Raw genomic sequence first — 23522 nt, 5'->3', positions numbered from 1 at the left:
AAGGAGTGTAAGATGAGCTCTGTTGTGTTTAAGACAGTATCTACATTTAGGCTATTTTTTTTCCTCCTTTCTCCCTTCCTGTATGACTTTGATCCAGCTAAAACTTGTGACACCATGTTTCCCACATCATTCTCCATGCAGGTCTCTATCCATTAAAACCATTGAAAGGGAAGAAGAGAGGATGGTCTTTCCCCTTTCTCTCTTTGACACTTTCAGTACACCAAACTGCTGCCTTCTCTCCGGATTTTGTCATTTGAAGCCCAGGTAGTCAAAACTGCTGTTGCCTATTCTCATTCTTAAACTACTGATAAGGGTATTTCTGCTGCTTGAATCCTCATCCTTAGACTAGTTGAGCATTATGGTGCTGAGGGGCTAGTCAAGTCAAAACGAGCAACGGGCATGCCATTAAAAGCGGGGAAGTAGAACTGCTGTGAGATTAGGCCCTGGAGTGAATGAGAGCATCTCTTTATGCTAGAGTGTGCCCTACAACAACCTGTATTGCTCTTACTCCATAGATTTCACAAAGGGTTTCTTCTCTGTTCAACTATTGATGTTGGCCCACTATGGGTAGTACACTTGCAGGTAGGCTGGAGAACAGGATCTGTGCTTGTAATGGATTATGTTAAAACATATACCTGTGTCTCTTTTATATACTTACGCATACACGTATACACATGTCTGTGCACCCTGTAAAGACTTAGTAGGAGACATTTTGTGTAGACCATGTGATGGTGAAGTAGTACCAATGGTCTAAAAGTCAAAATTTCTCTTTGATTTTGGAATACTGCTTTATCAATGGTCATTCCTAATCATGTTAATATGAATTTAATTTGATTTCTTGAGCACTCATTGATGGTATAGAGAGAGAGAGAGAGAGAGACTTAAGAAGCATGCTGAGAATCAAAGGAAAGCCACCAAAGTTGCAAAATTGATTGTGGATCATTATATTAATAAATGTGTTAATATTTTGATGTCAACAAAGTGGCTTTTGTCATCCATGTATGGCTTTTAAGTTGGGAAGATTTTTATTCTGATGTTCTGTAGTTAGGGTTTTGTAGGATTTGGAGAGTATCTAATGTCTTTGTTAAAAAAAAAAAAGATCTTTTAACTTACTGATGTTGGAAGCACTGGGAAAGTTGAAGAGAAATGGTTAAAATAAATTTGAGTACTGACTTAGTCCATTTGTGCTGCTACAACAATAACCACAGACTAGGTAATTTATAAATAACAGAAATTTATTTCCTCACAGTGCTAGAGGCTGGAAAGTCCGAGATCAAAGCCGTGGTAGGTTTGGTGTCTGGTGAGGGCTGCTCTCTGCTTCTAAGATGACACCTTGTTGCTGCGTCTTCTGGAGGGGATGCTGTGTCTTCACCTAACTGAAGGAACAGAAGGGCAAAAATGTCCTAAGCTATTAATAGTTCCTTCAGCCCTTTTATAAGGAAACAATCGGCCGGGCGTGGAGGCTTACGCCTGTGATCCTAGCACTCTGGGAGGCTGAGGCAGGAGGATTGCTTGAGCTCAGGAGTTCGAGACCAGCCTGAGCAAGAGCAAGACCCCGTCTCTACTAATAATAGAAAGAAATTAGCCAAACAACTAAAAATAGAAAAAAAATTAGCTAGGCATGGTGGCGCGTGCCTGTAGTCCCAGCTACCTGGGAGGCTGAGGCAGGAGGATTGCTTGAGCCCAGGAGTTTGAGGTTGCTGTGAGCTAGGCTGATGCCATGGCACTCTAGCCCGGGCAACAGAGTGAGACTCTGTCTCAAAAAAAAAAAAAAAAAAAGAGGCAATAATCCATTCACGAGGGCAGAACTTTCATGATTTAATCCCTTCCCAAAAGGATCCCCACCTCTCACTACCACCACAATGGGGATTAAATTTCAACATGTGAATTTTGGGGGTATTCAGACTGTAGCAGGTGGAATGGGTGACTATTTGGGGATAAGTGAAAATGTTTATGTGTTGCTTGAGATTAGTATGTTGTACAATGGTAAAAAGTTGAAAATTGAGTAACATGTATGGTTTCCTGTTGAGTGATTAGGGGGATAAATTTGGCTTTTCATAAATATGGCCTATATTTCTGTGATTCTGGAGTTTAAATTTGGCCATTAATTGAAGTCAAAACGGCAGTATATAAATCACTCTGTACTTGAGAGAGTTGGTAGATTTCAGCTATTAATAATTTGCCAGCTGAGCAACTATTTGGGCTGGGCATGGTGGCTCATGCCTGTGATCCTAGCATTCTGAAAGGCCAAGGTGGGAGGATCGTTTGAGCTCAAGAGTTTGAGACCAGCCTGAGCAAGAACGAGACCTCATCTCTGTTTTAAATAATAATAATAATTTGCCATATTATAATCTGCTCTAGACTAGGCAATTTACCCTAGCTGTTGGGCTTTAAAATAGTGTTACACTGAATCCTGAGACTGAAGGAAAAAGTAGCAGAGATGTCCATGTTTGTTTTGTGTCTCACCTAAAATCACACCCACCTCTGCTTTAAAGACCCAGTCAGGAGTTGGATGTCAAATCATAAAAATAATAAGAGTTCTACAAAGTCTAAAAATTTAGATCATGTTCCTAGCCTGTTCATATGACTCAAGCTTTAATGAAGTTAATGTATTATACCTGTTGTTCCTAAATTCATCTTTTATTCTACTCTGTCATACCAGGAACCTTAGTGCCTACATGATTTGCTCTTTTGAAATAAGGTAGATTGCTACATGTGTGGATTTTAATTTAGGTGATTTAAATCACTAGACAGAACAACTAATTTATACATTACCTTTTTCTAACTGAACTTCATTGGGTTTTTTTTGTTAAACTTAATACATCCTCAAGACAGCTTATTTCATTTTATAACTCTTCTTCATTGACTTTTTTTGAAGCCCCATATAAAGACCCCTAGGGAAACCTGTTGACTATACAAAGCTCAGATTCCTAAACTTACTGGGCAAGCACCATCTCTTGACAGAATCTCAGGAATGTCTTAGAAATGGGGAATTTAGGGTACTTAAGTAAGGTTTTAGGGCCTGGGGCTGCTCATAGGATGGTTTTATAGCAGAAGTTAGTAAGCAAGATTTGGGCAGGGATTGGTTAAATTTGTAAACTGGCCTAGTTGCTGAATAGTCAGTGATCTTAACTTTGTAACAGAGGAATTTAAGCAGAATTACCATTAAATTTGTCTATAGCAGTGCTGCCCAAAGAAATAGGCTACGAGCCACTTAGATAATTTTAAATTTTCTAGTAGCACACTTACAAGTAAAAAGAAACAGATGAAATTAATTTTAATATATTTTCTTTAACCCATTATATATAAAATATTATTTCAACATGTGATCAATGTAAATTTTTTTTATTTTCCTGTAAATGAGATATTTTACATTTTTTTGTACTAAGTCATGGATATCCATTGTGTATTTTACATATAACATAATTTGTTCTAGCAACATTTTAAGTGCTGAATAGTTACACGTGAATAGCGGCTACCATATTGAACAGTGAAGGTATATAGTATTAGAACATATGGGTTTGAATGAGCTATTGTTTAAAACAATTTGAGCTTAGATATTTTGTGTTCCATGTCATGATTTGGCACAATTTATCTGTATTACAAGTCATGGTATAATTTTGCAGCTTGTGGTTTCTGTTTCATTTCTCAGTTTCATGCATAAATCTGTGATCTTCCATTAGCATGCCATTATTAATAAACATATTATGTAAAGAGATATAATCTGTAATTTACAAATAGAATGTAAGAGTTTTCTTGGATACTTGATAGACTGTTTACCAGAGTAAACCATTGCTTCCACTAGTTAGACTGTTTCATCCAATTTTTCTAAAGCTGTAACGTATTTTGGACACCAACAACAAAGGTTGTTTAAAAATGACTGAATGCATATATTGTACTGCCACTGTTTTTATTAATTTTTTTATGGTGCTTTCTTTACAGTTGGCGGAAGTAGTCTACATATATTCTCATTTGTTATTACCAAAGATAATTTTCGGTATTGTCTTTGAGCTTTTATGTTTATACTTTAAATGAAACTGTTTTGGCTGGGTGTGGTGGCTCACCCCTGTAATCCTAGCACTCTGGGAGGCTGAGGCAGGCGATTGCTTGAGATCAGGAGTTTGAGACCAGCCTGAGCAAGAACGAGACCCCATCTCTACTGGAAAAAAAAAAAACCAAGAAATTGTTTATATGTAGTGTAGATGAGTTGTCAGTGAAATTGTAACATTATTCAAATGAAGAGTATTTTTAAAAGCACTATATATCCATTGAAATTTTGTTTATACCTTTAATTTTTCCAAGAGACTACACATTGTTCAGTAGTTTATGTATTACCCCTTAAAGTGTGTGCGTGTATAATACTTTTTGTCCTTTTGGTCTCCAACAACTTTTCTATCCTCCATTATTTCAAAATAATTGCTGCCAATTTTTCATATACATTTAATTCCACTTAGTCAAAAGCGGTTTATTTGCCCCTTGCCTGTTTCACAATTCCATAATTGGCTGCTTATACATCATGCCTAACTTTTGCCTTGGTCCATTATTCTTCATGAAAACAGAATTGAGGTTTATTCTGAACTTCCATACTATGGTTTGTGACCATCTTATGTATCTTCATAACATCTATGTAAGGTAGACATTATTGTTAATCTACATGTTTCATATGTGGAAACTCATTTACAGGGAGGTTAAGTAACTCATCCAATTCTACTGAAATGAGTGCTTACAGTATGCTGTGATTTACTTCTTTATTACTTTTGTCTAACTGCAAAGCAGCAGAACATTATAATTCTGGCTAACGCTGGTCATCCCAGTGAACAGACTGATTATCTTCTGTATACAGTTGTATAAATAGTGAATTCTGTGTGCTTTCTCCTTTTCGTTTCTTCTTGGCTTCTCTCTCCTTTTTTCTTCCTCAAATTGTGCCTTAAAGTTCCTCTTTTGAGTCCTTGCTTTTGGAGTATTGTATATGCCCAATAGTCTCATTGAAGGAAGATAAATGATAACACTCACTAGCAGTCATCTTCCTTGTTTTTTTCCTGCCTCCAGAAAGGCTTAAGGTATTCTGGTGATAGCAGGGTCCAGAAAGATGAATATATATATATATTCTTAAATATGTATTTATATGTATTTATGTTTACATATTTATGTTCTTATATATATTTTTTTTATGTTGGCATCTCACTTTTTAGGCAGTAAATGTTTCCACAACATTTTGGGAATATAATTTTTGTGAACGAATCAGTTTAATAACCTTCAGATAGCTGTACCTTAAAGAAGGTTATACTTTAATTACTTTTCTAAATCAAATTATTACTTCAGTTTTTTCACTTAAGTAAACTATTTCACCCAAATAGAGTTTGACACATGAATTGAAGTAAAACGTCAGTTTTTGAGTCCTTTAGTAGGTCTGGGAGAGAGATTTAAAATTATAGAGTAAAAAATGCTTTGGAATTATTCATGCTTTTGCTTTCCTTTGTTCCTTTGATATTCAGCTTAACAAATAAGGAACAATGTGAGAAGCTACATTTCTCTTTCACATACACACAAACCCAACACCAGGATGAGTAGAAAGATAATGGTTAGATAATAACAGAAATAAGAATTGTTAGCTAGGAATAATTCTCAATCTAGAGGCAGAAGCACAGAATGGTTTTAAGGCTCTGAATTGCCTCCGTTTGAATCCTGGCTCGGATACTTTTTATGTGATATCTTTGTGCCTTGGTTTTCTTATTTGTAAAATGGGAATAATAATAGTATTTACTACATAGGCTTTTGTGAGAAAGAAATGAGATAAAACATGTAAAGTGCTTAAAACAGTACTGGGCACATAACCAATATTGATCAGTTCTGATATCATTTAATTTCAAGAGTTTTTTATAGCCCTGTTGTTGGCTTAATAAGAGGAGAAAGGTTCTGGGATATGTTGAAGTATGATGGGATATGCTAAGTAAGGCTCAAAAGAACACTTTAATGAGGTTCAGATGAACAAAGATGTGTGCGAAAGTGCTTTATGAGCTGTTAAGTATTCTATAAATATAAGGTAATAGGAGGAAATGAGATTATTTGTAGCCTGAGTATGCTGGAGAGTGAATATTTGCTTGTCTAGCTCAACAGATAATTGTAATATTCCCCTATAAATCCCCAGAGTTAAATACCAGGGAAAAGATTTAAGGCCACAGAGAAGGCTGGGCACAGTGGCTCATGCCTGTAATCCCAGCACTCTGGGAGGCTGAGGTGAAAGGATTGCTTGAGATCAGGAGTTCAAGGCCAGCCCCACCAAGAGTGAGACCCTGTCTCTACTAAACGTAGAAAAATTAGCCAGGTGTTGTGGTGCATGCCTGTAGTCCCAAGGAGGCTGAGGCAGGAGGATTGCTTGAGCCCAGGAGTTTGAGGTTGCAGTGAGCTATGATGACACCACTGCACTCTAACCAGGGCAACAGGGCAAGACTCTGTCTCAAAAAAAAAAAAAAAAAAAAAGGCCACACAGAAATAGTCATTAAAATAAAGTCAGACTTTTTTGTGGTGAATATTATTCTGAAACTACATATTTACAACACAAATTAACCTGATGCTCTCCTGGAGAAGGGGTTTGGTAAGCTACATCTTTCATGTTAATAGTTTTCAAGGATTTGATAAATATGTATTTGCATAGAAACAACTGGCTGTTTACAAACAAGTCTTATCTGTTTACAGCCTGTAACCTATATATCCTTTGAAGAATTTCTTCTTGGGTCTTTCTAAATTTCTTGAGGAAGTTGGGCAAGTGCCTCTGGCCTCCCTTTCCTGGAAGCATTTTTTTTGACTCCTTTGTACTCCCATAATTCCTACACATAGCTCTGTCATTGAATTTACCTCATTATATAATTATGTGTTAACAAAATCACAGGCTTCTTGTGGTCAGAGACTATGTGTAGACAGAGACTATGCCTCACTTAATCTTTTTATCTTTACTCCTTGGCATATTAAAGTTCCCAATAAACATATATGGAATAAATGAAGAAAGAGTAAAACAACCCTCAGCACACTTGGCAAAATTTTGTTGTACTAACATTTGAAAGTAATAAAGAAAGCTGCTCTTTTAAAAAATATTTTGTAATGTAGACATTTTGGAAATTCTGACTGAACCTCCTTTAATTTATTTCATTTTACTTTATGATCTCTAAAGTGCCTTAAAGTATCATTACTGGAATGTTACAGGCTGTATTTTAAAGTAAACTTTTTTGACTTTCCAAATACAAAATATCTTAATAAATTTAGATGCTTTGCATTTTAGATGCTTTAATATATTCATCTTTTAAATGTGGTAACATTTAAATGGAAGATTAGGTTAAAGACTTATAAATGTTTTTTTGTTCCTGGGATGCTTACATGACAAATAATTCGTATGTGGTTAGTCATCTTCAAGGATACCTGATTTGTAATAAGAACTAAATTTAATATTTAGTTTCCTCATTATAGAAGAGATTGTATTATCTACTTCACAGGACCGTTGTAAAAATTAAATGAGGTAATACAAGTAAGTACTCAGCACAGGGTCTGGCACATATTAATTACTCATTATATGGTAGCTATGACTTAATGAGTTTTACAAGTCTTGTTATGAAAAACTAAATATATATATCTATTTCCCTCTCCCCAGAGGCAGATTGATAGCTTTTTTAAATAACCAGCATTACTTATGTTGGGATAGGTTCAGCATGAAGGCAGTTAGGGAGTAAGCCTGTTCAAATTAAAAAACAATAAAGCTTTAAAAATGGTTAAGACCATTTTGGCTTTTGAATATACTATCTTATATTGGTTACTTAATCCATTTTTATTATTTATCTCATTTTAATTTTAGTCTCTTTTTGTCTGGGATCAGAACTGTGCAATAAACAAAGGTTTGTTTTGTTAATTTTTTTGGTTTTTTACCCTTTTCCTTCCATTAGAAGAAAGGGATTTAGAAACTAAGAAATAGATAATATGCTTCTGTTTCTGTGGTCCCACCCATCAACTTGGAGTGAATTTCTTTGGTACTTACCAGGTTCTCTGCTTTAAAATATACACACATGTACATTGGTGACCTCTCCAGTGGTGTCCAGGGAGTGACAGTGAAGAGTTAAAGTCCATAGCCCTTAATCTGTGTGTATACTAGGCAGGGCATCATCTGTTGGTTTCTGAAAGAGGGAAGAACACTAGAAGGCTGCTGGCTCAAATTGGCACAGTTGTTGCTTTATTACTTTCATTGCCAAAGGATTATTTGCATAAAAGCTGCTGCTTGGTTGCTAAATCCAAGGGTCAAGAAGATAACAGGGGGCCACAGCAGAAGCGTTCACGTCGCGGCCCCTGTCAGATTCTGGTGAATCTGCGAATTCTGCTGCATATCTCCTCACCCAACCACTGAAGTCAAACAACAATGGAAATGAACAGCAGCAGGGCAGACTGACAGATACCTTTTATGGCCCAGTGATGCTTTAGATGCTGCAGATGCTGGAACACATCATTCTTATAATGTGCCCTGGTCATAACTGGAATGAGCTGGGTCTCTTAAGGACACAGTACATCACTATAAGACAGGAATCTCTGAGATAAACAAAACAAAACAAAACAACACACATCAGAAGCAATGGGAGACATGAGAAGATGCTGTTTGTGGGTAATGTGGTTAATAACTACTAACAGGTTCCTAGAGGAATATTAGAGACATTCTGAGAAATGTAAATGACACATGTTGTAATGATGGATGGCATCAGTTATTTGACTGGCAGTAGGGTTGCCTTTGAGTTGCTGTATAGTTTATATTTAAGTACCTGGGTCCTTTAGTGGCTCCTGAGTGGAGCAGCTGGAGTCAAGTCTTTGCCTTCCTTGGGTCATAGTTCAAAAAAGTTCTCCAGAGGCTGAGGCAGGAGGATCGCTTGAGCCCAGGAGTTCCAGTTCAGCCTGGGCAACATAATGAGACGCTATCTCTTAAAAAAAAAAAAAAAGTTATTAGGGCTTATGTATTCTATACCTAAAGTAGATGATTTGCAGGTAGTGTCATAGTTCCTTTTAACACCTTAGAAAAGCTCTTGTAGTCTATGGCCATACCACCCTGAGTGCACCTGATCTTGCTTGATCTCGGAAGCTAAGCAGGGTTGGGGGGTTAGTTCTTGGTTAGTACTTGGATGGGAGAAAAGCTTTTGTAAAATAATAGCTTTATTGAGATATAATTCACATATTATGGAGTTCAGTCTTTTAAATTGTACAATGCAGTAATTTTTAGTATATTTACAAAATTGCATGTTAATCGTCGCTTTCTAATTCTGGAACATTTTTATCACCCCAAAAAGAAACAACCCTATACCCATTAACAGTCAGTCATCATTTGCCCCTGATTTTCCCAGCCCTAGGCAATAACCAATCTACTTTCCATCTCTATGGAGATAATTTGCCTGTTCTGGACATTTTGTATGAATGGAATCATACAATTTGTAATCTTTTGTGATTGGCTTCTTTCACTTGTAATGTTTTTAAGGTTCATTCATGTTACAGCATGTATTAATCCTTCATTTATTTTTATTGCTAAATAATATTCCAGTATATGGATGTACCACAATTTATCTTTTCACCAGTTGATGGGCATTTGGGTAGCTTCCAGTTTTTGGAAATTATGAATAAAGTTTTTACAAAGTTGTTATAAACATTTATGTACAGGTTTTTGTGTGGACATTTGTTTTTATTTATCTTGGCTAAATACTTAGGAGTGGGATTGCTACATTGTGTGCTTAAGTGTATGTTTAATTTTATAAGAAATAACCAAACTGTTTTTCCAAAGTGGCTGTACCATTTTGCATTCTCACCGGCAATTTCTGAGACTTCTGATTGTTTTGCACCCTAATCAACATTTGGAATTGTCGGGGATGGGGGGGTGGTGTTGTTTCTAGCCATTCTAATAAGTGTGTAGTTCTTTCGTAGTTTTAACTGAAAATCTTGTAAGATGAATTCATCAGAAGGACAATTTAAATGTGAAGCATTTACTGTATGTCTGTTATGTGCCAGACCTTCTGATAGGTGATGGGAAATAAGAGAAATAAGACTCATTTCTGTTCTATTAGACTTAACAGTTTATTGAAGGTGACAGGCATGTAAAGAAGTAATTACAGTGTACTAAGTTAGTGCTGATTACCTGGAGTCAGTCTGGAGTGGGGAAGAAGTGTCTAACTCTACCTGAAAGTGGTCAGTGTTATGGAAGGATTTTGACGTTTATGATCAATAAAAAGAAAAGATGCACTTTTGCATAATGTTCTAAGATAGGTTTTGGTAGCAAAGGTCAAACTCCACCTACATTATTATGCCTAATAAATCAATCTCTAATAAGCTGCTCGAGATAATATTCTGCTGGCTAACAACCCACTGATTTGGGGAGACATCAGCTAATCACTTTCAAAAGTCACATATGCACAATAACCAGGGAAAGGGGCAATTTTAATTTTTGTAGTTCTTTGAAGCCTATCTTTTGACCATCACAGTTACTGCTTTCCCTTTTTGTATCCTTCCTAGATCTGTCCGATTTCTGCCTTTTTCCTAGCACACTGCTAACCTGTATAATCACTCCTTTTTGAAGTGCATGTGTACTTAGCTATGAACTGTTTACCACAGTTAGCAGTGGCCACAGCAGGTGTTTGTGTGTTTTGTACAGGTGACCCCTCCAGCATTTACCCTGCTGGATCCATCCTCAATATGTAGGGTCATTTTAGTTGAATAAGGTGATTCCAAGAGCCATGTTCCCCTGTGTCTGATATGCAGAGCCTCTTACCTGACCTGCCTGGTTAAGACTAGTAAGAAGAGCTGTGACGGAAGATTGGGGGTTAGGGGGCATGAAGAGACTAGGCAGGAATGTGCTTTGAGTCTTTCTCATGTAATTTTTGAGCATCCTTTAGAGCATGTGAAACTATTCTCTTGGTTTTTTCCTCTCCAGAACCTTAGTTAGCTGTTATACAGCAAGGAAAAAATTAATTTGATAAAAAGGAGTTAGTCATCCTCAAAAAGAAAAAGATGGGGAACTCATAATTTCTGTGTATTCCCTAATCTTATTCTAGGCTACATTGAAAATTCTTGAGAATTTTCTGCATGGAAGCCTGTATTTAACAACAATTTCAAGGAATATTAAAATTCACAGTAGGTGCTGAGTAATTATTTTCCCTCCTAGGACAGGAAAGGGAGAAAAGTTTCAACTTTATAAGGACTTTAGGTTAGCTGTAAGGAGCACTTGCTTGCCATTCAGTGACTGAAGGAGAGTATATAATCACATTTTCCAGAGGGCTACAAATAGTCTCATTTGGGTTGGTTAAAATATACAACTGACTAAAGAGAGTAACAGAAGGCAGGATTGGATACTGGCTTTTTTTTGTAATACTCTATTTGTGTGTGTGTTTGAGAAGAATAGGTTCATATATTATGTAATAAATATCTATTTTAAAATAAGGCATATTCACTACTCTTAAACAGAATTTATAGTGTAGACAGGGAGCTGAGATATTTTCAAATAACATATACTAAATAGGAAATAAGAGCAGTAGGGTGGAAATTCAGAAGTGGCTACATTCATGGGTTAGTCCTCTCTTATGTGTTAGATGCATTTAACTTTGAAATGTTTTATCCATATGTATGTTGAAGTCATATGATAATTCCTCAGGAATTCCTTTTCTTGTCTTTCTATATTATTTTACAACCACATTTGTCCTTTCCTAGCCCTTTTAAACATCTACTCACCTTTTGATTTTTGGTTCTGTCTTTGTCTCTTTCTTTCCAACAAAGCCATCATTGTTCATGGGGCACACGAAACTGGTCAGTGTAGAAGCATTGGAACATCACTGGCATGGACTTGAGAGTCACAGACCTGGGTTCACGTCCTGATTTCTGACCAGCTTTGTGACTTTGAGCAGTTACATAACCTTTGTGAGCCTCAGGGTTTTTTTCCCTCCGTGAAGTGGAAACAATGCCTGCCCTGCAGGGTTGTGATGAGGATTGAGATCATGGCTGTAAAACACTTAGCCCAGTGCCTAGCACATAGAAGGCATCATGGCTAATTTTATTGCTTAGTTTCAGAGCTACTTTTTTTCTTAGATGCTGTTAGCTCTTGGAGTCTTCTACTTTGTATTTCTAGGAGAGGAAATGTCTGGATATAAGCCGGAAAGATTAGAAAAAGGTCCTGGATTCCTCTCCCAAGAAAAGGGCAGGTGAATGGGATAGGGCTGGTAGAGGCTGACCCAGGGCTGTGCTGGAGGGTAGATCAAACTGCTTCTTGCGGTTAATTAGTTGTCATTTGAACGAAGTTAATTGACCAAGGTCAAGTAAAGGTCAGGTTGCCTGTGTTGCAGGGTAGGATCAAAGAGGCTTCTCTCTGGATTGTGTCAGGATTAGGTAAAAGGGAGGTGTTTGTAAAAAGGATTTAAGGCTGGAGGGAATAGGAGAAAGTCAGGGAGGCAGTGCAGTGAGAGTCCTTAAGAGCAGGGTCTGTATTTAACTGGGTTTGAGCCTTGGCTCTGCCACTTACTAGCCCTGTAACCTTGAGCCAGTTACTTAATCTCTCCAAGACTTAATTGTTTAATTTATAAAATGGGGACAAAATTTACCTCTTACAGAGGGTTGTGAAGTGCAATAACATGCTTAGAACAGTGCCGGGCACATATTAAATACTTGATAAATTTATTAAGTCAAGCTGGGGGAAGAAAGAGAGCAGGGCTAATGCAGTGGGAGGGGGGGGCGCTCCTGTGTACAACTAACTGATAACATCTTCATTGGTTATCTTCTAAGAAGAAGAGTCAATAACGGGATGCATCATTTATAGATGTTCTAATACTTCCTTGTGCGTTTGCTTGTTAAAAACAAACAAAAAAGATGTCTTCCTTTTTCCCTATATTGGGAAACAAAACTTATGAAAAAAGACTTAACAAGTTAGTTGCCACCTATAACTTTTGTCGTTGAATGATAAATTGTGGCCTAGTTTTCTCTATGCATGATTGCCGTTGATGCATTTAACTGAATTTTTCAGTTTTTCTACCCTTTTTGTTCTGTTTCTTGCAGGCTTCCTGGTAAATCAGTTATTTCAGCAATGTTTACTACTTGTAAAACAAACAGGATGAATGGTATGCAGCAAATATAAATTGATCAGGCATGAACAGAATTAATTTTATGAGAAAAGTCAGAGAACTGAATTTCAGTTAAGAAGCCTGTGCAAAGTCTGTCAAATTCTGTCATGCCTTTCACATATGTTTCCATCCATTGAGCATTAGTGACCCCTGTTGGGTTAGCACCTGTGAACTGCTAGGTTTTTAAATCTATGTTTGAATAGTCAGAGATGGCATCACAGAAGTCTTTTTGTGTTCTCCGTAATATTACAGTAGCCACCATGGTATAGGTGGCTTGTACATTCTGTCATTTAGTACTGAAAACAACTGTAAAGAAGGATTATCATCCCCATTTTATAGATGAAGATGAACAAGGCTTAGAAATTTGTTCCAAATGACATGCCAGTAAGTGGGAGTGCCACAATTTGAAAATCGGATTTTGATTTCAAATTTTGTACTTTTAGATTAAAACTAGGCTACCAAGTGCCTCTTTACCCCACAATGAATTGGAAAACTGTAAAGCTGACCTTCTGCAAAGTGGCCAGGCTTGTTTATTGCCTGCTGCTGGCCTTTTAGCCCCTGCCTTCACTTAAGTGTCCAATTTTACTGAAAAGAATCGTAAATGGAAAGGCTTAACTTGAAGAATCACCTAGTCTGGTGGCTCTCAGCCAGTCATAAGAATCACCTAAGACATTTATTTCTTTTAAAATTATGAATAAGTGGGTTTGAGCTAGAGCCCAAGAACCTGTGTTTTAACTTTTGTTGCTACACATGACTTTGACAATCTGACAAATTTGGGAACCACTTCAGTTTAGATGTGTGAATCGCCCCTCCCAACACCCTCTTTATTTCCTGACAGGTAGTCATCTAATCTCTGATATCTTCCTGTAGTAGGAACTCACTACCACATTTCTGGAAAAGTCATTTTCAGCATTAGTTAGATGCAATGCTATGTTTCTATAGAATTTTGCACAGATTGGATTAACTTCTTTGGACAGATTTTGATACTATTAGGTTTTGGCATTGCAATCAGATCTGGATTTGAATCCTCCTTGAACCTTATCTTTTTCATGTGTAAAATGGGTATGTTGTTATCTATCTTAAAGTATTATATCAAGAATAAAATGAAAAAATAAATGGTCCCTGCTGAAAAGATTCTTGAATGCCTTCAAATAGGTTTTTTTTTTTTTTCTTTTTTTTGAGAAAAGGTCTCTGTCACCAGGGCTAGAGTGCAGTGGCATCCTCATAGCTCACTGCAACCTCAAACTCCTGGGCTCAAGTGTTCCTCCTATCTTAGCCTCCTGAGTAGCTGGAACTACAGGCATAAGCCAGCACGCCCGGCTAATTTTTCTATTAATATTTCTTATAGAGAAGGGTCTCGCTGTTGCTTAGGCTGGTCTCCAACTCCTGGGCTAAAGAGTGATCCTCCCACCTCTGCTTCTCAGAGTGCTAGGATTACAGGTGTGAGCCACCATGCCCAACCCAAATAGCTTTTTCTTAATAGTTCCCTGACCCTATCACCTTGTTCTGAAATAGTCCCACATCTGTAGAGCTCTAGTTAGAAGTATGGATATGATAGAGGGCTCCTAGATATTCATGCTAGGATTGAGAGTGCCAGAAATAGGTTGTCACTTGGTTTCCTCATCAGCACACTTCTTTATCTCTGGCTTTCACTTTGGACAAAAAATATGATACCTCTTACGGAGACAGGTAAGCCTGCATTTCTGGAAATTCAGCTTTACTCCATAGAGTTTCCACTGATAAATTGAGCACAAAGCAAAAAAGACCGTAAAGATAAAAGGCCTTCTTGGATTATGTAGAGACCGAAATGGAAAACCAAAGAAAATATTCCACGTCTCTTTCCTATCCAAGGGGAGAGACAGGTAACTGAAGATTGTTGTCCTTAGGAGAAGGTAAGTCATCAAGTGCAAAGCTAGATAGATAGCTCAAGACCCTGAAAATAATCTCTTATCACTGTAGTTTGAGATGTAGATTTGTCTTCCTTTTCTCAAGCAAAGCAAACTAGATCTGTTCTATAATACTAATTGAGTCCACGAACTGCACTTCCCTTTAGGCTAAGAATCCTAGGAAGAGTTTGTAGGTGATATTCTCCTGCAGGCTTGTGTAAATATGGTGAAACAGTTGTTTTTTCTTCATTTAGTTTGTGTTAGCTCTCTGTCTTCAAAATGTTTTTAAATCTAACATCATGAAAACACTATTTTGGGTTAAAGTTTCTTTTCATGTGCGTGCTTTTCAAAAGATATTAATAATTTTAGTACTTTATACACATTTTTATTTTTTAAAATGTGTATCTAATGTTTCTAACTTACTGCTCATCAATAATAAAGATAGCCAATAGAATTACATTGAAATTACATTTACTTTTTGATTTTTCAGAAAAGTGATTCTGTTTATAGACTGAGTTCTTGATTGTGGTCTTCCTCTGGGGGGTGGGAAGTCTATTCATTTGACAGTAGAGGTGGGGTGGAAGGCAGAGGGCAAAAACTCACTGATTCTTCCTTTTGAATTTACTTTTTTTAGTTTATTTGAGAGAAAGTCAGTCTGAAGTAGTGGGGCATACACATAGAATACTAGGGAAAAGGATATACTTTAATTAATCATGGAAACTTGTATTAAACTTAATGTTGCCAAATCATTATTCTTGTCTGTTATTAAGAACTATTTATAATTTTAATTCATGTCACATTCCACAGCAGAAAGCAAATAATATGGTGCTAATTTTATGAAGTAATTTTATGTATCGTCTTGTCCTGTGTTTTTATTTTTAGGACCGGAGTAGGCCCTATGACACTTTTAACTTGCACTCGTTGGAGAACTCCTTAATGGATATGATAAGGACTGATCATGAGCCTCTGAAAGGTAAACACTACCCTCCCAGTGGCCCACCAATGAGTTTCGCTGATATAATGTGGAGGAATCATTTTGCAGGTTAGGAATATTCATATGTCCATTCCTTGCTTGGTGTCTTAAGCAAAATCAGCTTTTTAATAACTGTGATTTTGTTTGTTTGGTTTTTTTGTTTGTTTGCTTTTGTTTTGCTTCTCTAAAGCATTGTGGAATGTATTTAAAGTTGATTTTTTTTTTTTTAACCTGGGTTTGGCTACCTGCAATTATTAAGGTTGATTGCTTTAATCAGTAATGTCTGGCAGAAGCATGCTTTGGGTAGCTGACGTTATGGTTATGGCATGAAACCAGAAGCCATGTTTTCTGGGCTTTGTGCACTTTGGAATCCTCAGCTGAACCTGGATAATTCATTTAAGTCCAGTTATACTGCAGGAAACTATGAGATTTAATAAGCCAACCTCCAAAGACTACTTCAGAAAACTTCATATAAAGGGTTCCGTTTTATTAAGGTATAATCACTTTCCTAGTATAGGAAGTATTACTACACAGACTTAAAAGCAGCCCATGACCCATTGCATTCTCTGAGACTAAAACACAAGGGAAATGTCTTAAAGTATATAAATGTTTTGGGTGAAATATAAGGCAGAAAGTCCCAATGTTAGCAATATTGGGGCTTCCTATTTTTAGAGCCTATGTAATTTCAGGATAGATGTTGCTATTTCATTCTTAATTATAGATAGTTCTTTTTATGGGTTATAGGACATTTTAGGAACCTATGATATTTTAAAATGCTGTAATACAAATTAACTATGGAAATACCCAGTATACTCGGGTTAGGACTTAAATATCTGAGAATTGTGAAGAGTTAGTCACAGGGATGCTCATCTTTTTGGACCTTTATGTCTTTCAGAGTTGTGAGGAATTTGTTCCCCCCTCATTCTTTCTAGGCCCTTTTACAGAGTGTGACTGTGAACACCTGATCCTCATTTCCTGAAGCCACATCAGAAATCTCTTTCATCATTTTCTCTTCACACTCGTAATTTTCTACTGCTTTCCTCATTTTCCAGTGAAAAGACAGTAGTTAATAGGCTATGAAGAAAATATAGGATTTTGAGAAAGCTAGATTTTAAGGCCTTCGAAAATAGGGGGAAAAATGTCTTATTTATTCATTGTTATATTTAGTCACTGTTACCACATCTTCCTTTGGTTAAAAGATTAGGTACATGATAATTTAAAGCATATTTCACTTAGAAGTGAGAATCGTGTTTTAAAAAAACCCAACGCTATTCACAGAGTGTTAGGTGTTTTTAGTATCTTCTAAGGCTGTATTTGTCTTCCTTCTCTATCACAAATAGCTGTAAGCCTCTCCTAATTATTCTAAAATATTCAGCTCCTGTTCTTTATGTATATTTGTTTTATCTTGGTCTGTATTCTTTTCTTCTTGCAATAAAATATTATGGAAAGATCTTGGATTATAACCTATAATAAAATAATTTTATTTTTATAAAATTATTATAAGATAAAATTATAATTTTCCACAATTTTGTGAATATTGGTTAAACACGAGCAATTGTGCCATGTTGAGAGTAGTACTGGCAAAGTATAAGAAGGGTACCTCACTGTGGAGTAATGTAAATATCCTATTCATTGTGATTTTTTTTATTGCATGTCCTACTACCTCTGCATAGATTTCTCCACTATACTTGCAAGTATGAGGTTTCATCTATAAAAGCCTGCTACACTATACTTATTATTAATAGAATACATCCTAATAAATTGGAAGGCACTTAGTACATACTTTTTTATAGCTTCAATATGGTTGTAACTTCATAGTTCATCATACTACCCACATTCATTTCCTATGAATGGACTGCTTTTCAGTGGTCAGTGATATTGCTATGTCATTGTCCTCTGGTTAGCATATTTGAGCTTCTTGCTTTCCCTTTCCAGCTGCGAGACTTTTAGCTCCATCTGGTTTATGACACCATGTGTTTGATCCTTATTACCTCTACTAACAATTATGATACTTGCATTTTTTTTTGGTACTTGCATTTTAAAGAAATTATTTTAAGTAATTTTTGACTTTAAAAAGTGGAGAAAATTATGAGAACAAAAAGATAACTAAAAAATAAAAATTGTGATGGTATGTTTTTTATTTTTTTATTTCCCATATGATAAACATTATCCATGTTTTAATCTGATCTTTATAATTTATTGATAGGCCTTGGCTTTAGACTCTTAGGTTGTTTCCAGTTTTTCCTCCATTTTAGGTAATGTTGCCATAAATAAGTTCTTGCACATAGCTTTTCTTTAAGGTAAATTCATGGCAAGGGTCTTTGGTCCAAAAGATGTAAACATTTAGGTGGATTGAGTTAGGATTTTTTCTTTGGGTTTTTGAGACAGGGTCTTGCTCTATTGCCCAGGCCAGAGTGCAGTGGCATCATCAGAGCTCACTGCAGCCTAAAACTCCTGGGCACAAGCAATCCTCCTGCTTCAGCCTCCCGAGTAGCCAGGACTACAGGCATGTGCCACCATGCCTGGCTAATTTTCTTATTTTTTGTAGAGACAGGGTCTCACCATGTTGCTTAGCCTGGTCTGAGTAGGCTAGGGGCCCTACCATGTGGCTTCTGTATGAGTCTGTCCAGAAACACTTCTCCATTCCATCCTGTTTTTCCTCCTACTTTCAGTATCCTCTCACTTGAACATGGGGATACTATTTTGAGAGTCTCAAAACTCAAGTTCAGAGTAATTGGTTTTTTGTTTATGTTGGTGTTTTTTGTTTTTTGTTTTTGAGACAGAGTCTCACTCTGTTGCCCGGGCTAGAGTGCTGTGGCTTCAGCCTAGCTCACGGCAACCTCAAACTTCTGGGCTCAAGCGATCCTCCTGCCTCAGCCTCCCAAGTAGCTGGGACTACAGGCATGCGCCGCCATGCCTGGCTAATTTTTTCTATTTCTATTTTTAGTAGAGACGGGGTCTCGCTCTTGCTCAGGCTGGTCTTGAACTCCTGACCTTGAGCCATCCACCCGCCTTGGCCTCCCAGAGTGCTAGGATTACAGGCGTGTATGTTGGTGTTTTTTTTTCCCTAGAGCTCAATTTTTTTTTTTTGCAGAAAAAACACGTTCTTGCTCATTGCAAGAAATCCAAATAGTACATAAAAGGACTGAAAGTAAAAAAATTACCTGAGACTCACAATTTAGGATAACAAAGGTTATTATTTTTACTAACATCCTTCCAGATATTTCACATACTCTGTATAGGAGATAATCGTAACTCAGCCTTTCTGACTTTGCAGTCAGTCATACCTGGGTTTGAATTCTGGCTCTGCTTGTGGTTGGCTATTGATCTGGATAAATTAGCCTCTTCAAAGTCTCAATATCCTTATCATTAAAATAAATCACCTACTTCATACAGTGGGTGTGAAGGTCAAATAAAATCCCTGGCACTAGAAACTCCTCAAATTTTGTCTACTATTTTTTTTTTTGCTGGAGGTGGTCATGGTATGCCTGTTGGCTACCCTCAGTAGTAAAGTAAACCTTCATATCTATATAACATTTACTTCCTCCCAACTAGACTACATCTAATTGTTGAAAACTTTCAGATGGAAGTGGTCAAAATTTTTTTATTTTCCGTAGATAAGTAGTGACTATTGAAGGATAAATGTCCTCTCATTTTCAAAAACCACCTAAAGGAGGAAGGAAAATAATCTTCCTAAGTTATTTTGATTTCCAAAATTATATATATGAATGATGTAAAGAAGATACAATAAAATAGGATATCAAGTTGATGAAAAATAAACACTTCAAGATGTACTTAAAGTGAACATAGTGAAAATATATTCATAATGATATTTTATCTTAGAAATGTATTCAGTAAGAAATCCCTTTTTTCATCTGTTCTCTTGATTCAGGGGGAAAAAAGAGTTAGTGGGAGAGATGACAGAATAGGAAGTTTGGGAAATAATGAGACTCCTGTGTTAGTAAAGTAAATAAGCTTTAACAGTTTTCCAATCATGTCTACACTTACACTATTAATATATCAGCCTTGAAGACATTTGTAGGAAATTTTAAAAGATTGCCTATCTCCTCCCCTATGTAAAATAATATAGAGGAAAAACTGAATTGAGCTTTCTTCACAGCATACGGAGGAATGTCTTCTGCAGTGCTGATAAGATCACAGAACCCTTATTTAAATAAAAATTGGGCCAATATATTTTGCCTTCTAAAGATCTCAAACTACAGTTCTTGGCTGTAACAGAATAACATTTAATAATTTCCTGTTGTCTCTTACCGTATCTTACGTGTTTACTTTTCCTTTTGTTTGAGAGAATGCCTCAACGAGATGAGAAAACAGGATTTTTAAGAGGGTGATACACTAATGAAAACTGTTCATTTCTAAGTACAGAAATCCTTGGGTTGGTAGAGATAGGAGTGAGGCCTGGATGAGAGGAATTATCTACTCTCATTTCTAGTGGATTGAAGGAAAATCCAACTCCCCTCCTAACTGTGAGGATTAAGGGGATTTCTGGCATTGGGAGAGGTAGGATAAGAGGGGAAAAGATTCATCTCTATACCCTCCTTACAGCTGTCCCCTGACTTTCTACTAATGACGAGGGTTCCACCTAGCTACTAGGGAATCCCAGTGAAAACCCATGGCCATTAGGTTTGATTAAACATACTCTCCCTACTCTAGAAGAATAATAAGGAAATATGAACTACAGTGCATTAGGCAAAGTAGGTAATATTAGGAAGCAAGTTCTTATCCCCTGACTGGGGAAGCATCTTGACAAAAACAGGGAGGAGTCACTTTTCCTTCATCCTATGTAGTTTCCCTCTTACAACAGAAGAGTAGGCCTGGCTGACTATTTGTGGTAATGCCTGATGAAATGTCTTTATATATTTAAATTTTCTCTTCCTTCCCCATTCATGGAACTGAGATTTGAAAAATGAAAGGAGCAGGTGTCAATTGAGTACTGTTATTGAATGCTGTGCATCTCAAAGGTATACTGAAAGAGTCTGGGAAAAAATAGTTTATCTTCTGGTAATAGTGCTTTAAAACATTTAAATTGACAGAACCTTGGAAGGGATAAATGCCACCCCTTTGGTGTTATAAAGGGAAAAATGCTACCCCTTTGGTGTTGTAGTGGCATTTTTCTGTATTCATCACAATTTAAATTTAATATTGTAGAGCCTTTCACAAAATTGGCTCCCTTTTATGGAATTTTGAGGTCCCTTGTCTTAGAAAAATGCACCTTCACTGCATTTTGTTTACTTGTTTGTTCCAAAAAAACATACTGTTTTACTTAACTCCTATAGCTTGAATTATTGCTCAGTTCCATTTTTGTTACTTCCCCTCCGTCCATATCAATTTGTCTTGTATAAAAGTTAGCAAATTCCACAAACTGTTAGTGACAGGTTCTGAGTCAGCAAGAAGTGATTAGTCTTGTTCAATACATTCTTGGGGGACGGCGATAATAAGTAGAAATTGAGTAATTTGTATAGGTGCCTCCCATTTGCCCAAGAATCCTGTAAATAATAGGATTTTAATCACCCAAAAGTTTGAAAAAACAAAGATTATTCCTGGATACTACCTTCAGAAATTTTGATTTAATTTTTCTTGAGTACAGCTTTAACTGAGGAAACAGAGGCACAAAGAATTTAATAACTTGCTGATAATTATCTACTACTAGTATGTGAAGAAACTACCATTTGACCTCGGATCTAAGTTCCCAGCTTTTGCTTATTTGGAACATATGTAGAATATTATAGTACCAAAATTTTATTCTTTCCTTAAAAGGGATTTAAAAAACCATTTTACTATATTTTTACATATCATATTATTACATATTTTAAATTCTTTTTTTTTAAAGGAATATATCTCCAACTTTATAAAGAAAGTTGGTAGGAAATAAAATCCAATAGAATATTCATTTTATAAGTAAAAAAAATTCTTTCTGAACACAGAACTAACATTCTGTTATGTGAAGCTCTCTGAAGTACTTTTTAGAGCAAAGGGGGTGATTAGAGGAAGATACAGCATTTGTACCCTATCTCATAACATTGCAGAAGTGAAGAGATGACTTTTATAATTGATTACATATTAATAAAAATTCTACTTTATATTTTGGACTCATAGAAGTATGAATTTAGTTGGATTTTGAAGCTTTGAATCACAATAGAGGTAGTTTTTTTTATAATTAGCCTTTTAAATATGAATGGGAATTGAGCTTATGAGACTGATTTTTACAGTCCGAATAACCATATGTAACCCTGTTATTCTCCATCCTCTCCCTCCATCCCCTCTTACCACCGTTTTTCAGGCCCTATGCAGTGGGAAAAGTGGAACAGTCTCAGATTTCCACTGCATCATTTAACCTAGTAAAACCAAGTTTGCCTTCCCAGTTTTTGAAACCTTATATTTTACACTGTGCTTAAAAGATAGCTAGCTGACAAGAACAATTTAAAAATAGCAGACCATAGACAGGTGACAAAATGTTACACTGGCAGCACCAGACTGCATTAACAAAAATCACCAGATGTTACACACTTGATCCTATTTTCACAGCTGATTAAACAGTAGTATTTGTTGGATAAAAGGAGAAAAACATAAATGGGCTTATCTGAATTTGGAATCAGTTTTTCTTTTGCTGTTACATATTTTCTCTCTCCCAAATTCCTTAAAAACTGTAAAACTTAAGACATACAACATAGCAAATAAAAAAATATAATTTCAATTTTAGAAAAGAAACTTTTATATATACATATTCCCTAAACTGGAAGACTAAATCAAAATTCCTAAATCAGAATGTTATAGTGCTTATCTTTGATGATCTTATTTTCATCATTTATCTGCATTGTCTAATTTTTCTCCAGTGAAAATATATTGTATTTTATAATCTAAACATTAATTTTTGAAGAAGTAAAGAAATTAGTTTTAAAAAGCTATAACTGATTTTACTGAAAAAAAAAAAATTGCATTTAGTTGGGAGAAAATTAGATTATATTTAGATAATTGATTTTGACGGTTATAGCAATGACCCAGAGTTTCGTAGAAATCTTTTGTTGCTAACTTTCATCCAGAGATCTATTGGAGTCAAAGAGACTGACAGAATTAGGGAGAATGCCAGGAAAGGTAAAGTTTTCTGCTTCTCAGCAATTAATGATGTCTTCAATTTGCAAAACACTGCCTGAGGCACTTGTTTTGCTGCATCTTAAGAAAGATTAGAAGTAATCAGTGTAGGACAGAGACTGATAATTAGAAAACTACCAAGCTTCCTTTCAGTTTCATCTTTCTAAAGCTGAAAAGTTCTAAGACCTCATGGAAAGGGTCAAAAAGGATCCATGTAGGTATGTTTAACTTGTGGAGGAGGAAAGGACTACCCCTTTACATTTGGGAAGATAAGTAGTTCCACAAACATACAAAAACTATTATTTCATATAGTGATTGTAAACTGTGTAATTCTTTACCCTACATGATTGTAGCTACAGGAAATAAAAGAAGTTGAATGAGGATCAGCTAAATTTGGGCTTGCTTGATTTCCTTAATAGCACTTTGTTATTCTAGGAATAT

The 23522-nt window shown here is 36.1% G+C and overlaps 1 protein-coding gene across 2 annotated transcripts in view; it reads left to right on the top strand.

The window, feature by feature from the left end:
• Positions 1-23522, top strand: part of CPEB3 (cytoplasmic polyadenylation element binding protein 3) — a 190155-nt gene that overhangs the window by 62354 nt on the left and 104279 nt on the right. The window contains exon 3 of one of the 2 annotated variants that reach the window (XM_012659719.1): positions 15881-15971. In XM_012659719.1, the coding sequence (XP_012515173.1) occupies positions 15881-15971 (91 nt within the window). Of the gene's footprint in view, positions 1-15880; positions 16041-23522 lie in introns of both variants that reach the window. The other variant, XM_012659718.1, reaches the window with a different exon arrangement.

This window comes from Propithecus coquereli, unplaced genomic scaffold, assembly GCF_000956105.1.
Source record: "Propithecus coquereli isolate 6110/MARCELLA unplaced genomic scaffold, Pcoq_1.0 Scaffold63, whole genome shotgun sequence".
NCBI classification, from domain to species: Eukaryota; Metazoa; Chordata; class Mammalia; order Primates; family Indriidae; genus Propithecus; species Propithecus coquereli.
Note: the sequence above shows the minus strand (reverse complement) of the source record. Positions and strands in the feature narration are given on the sequence as shown.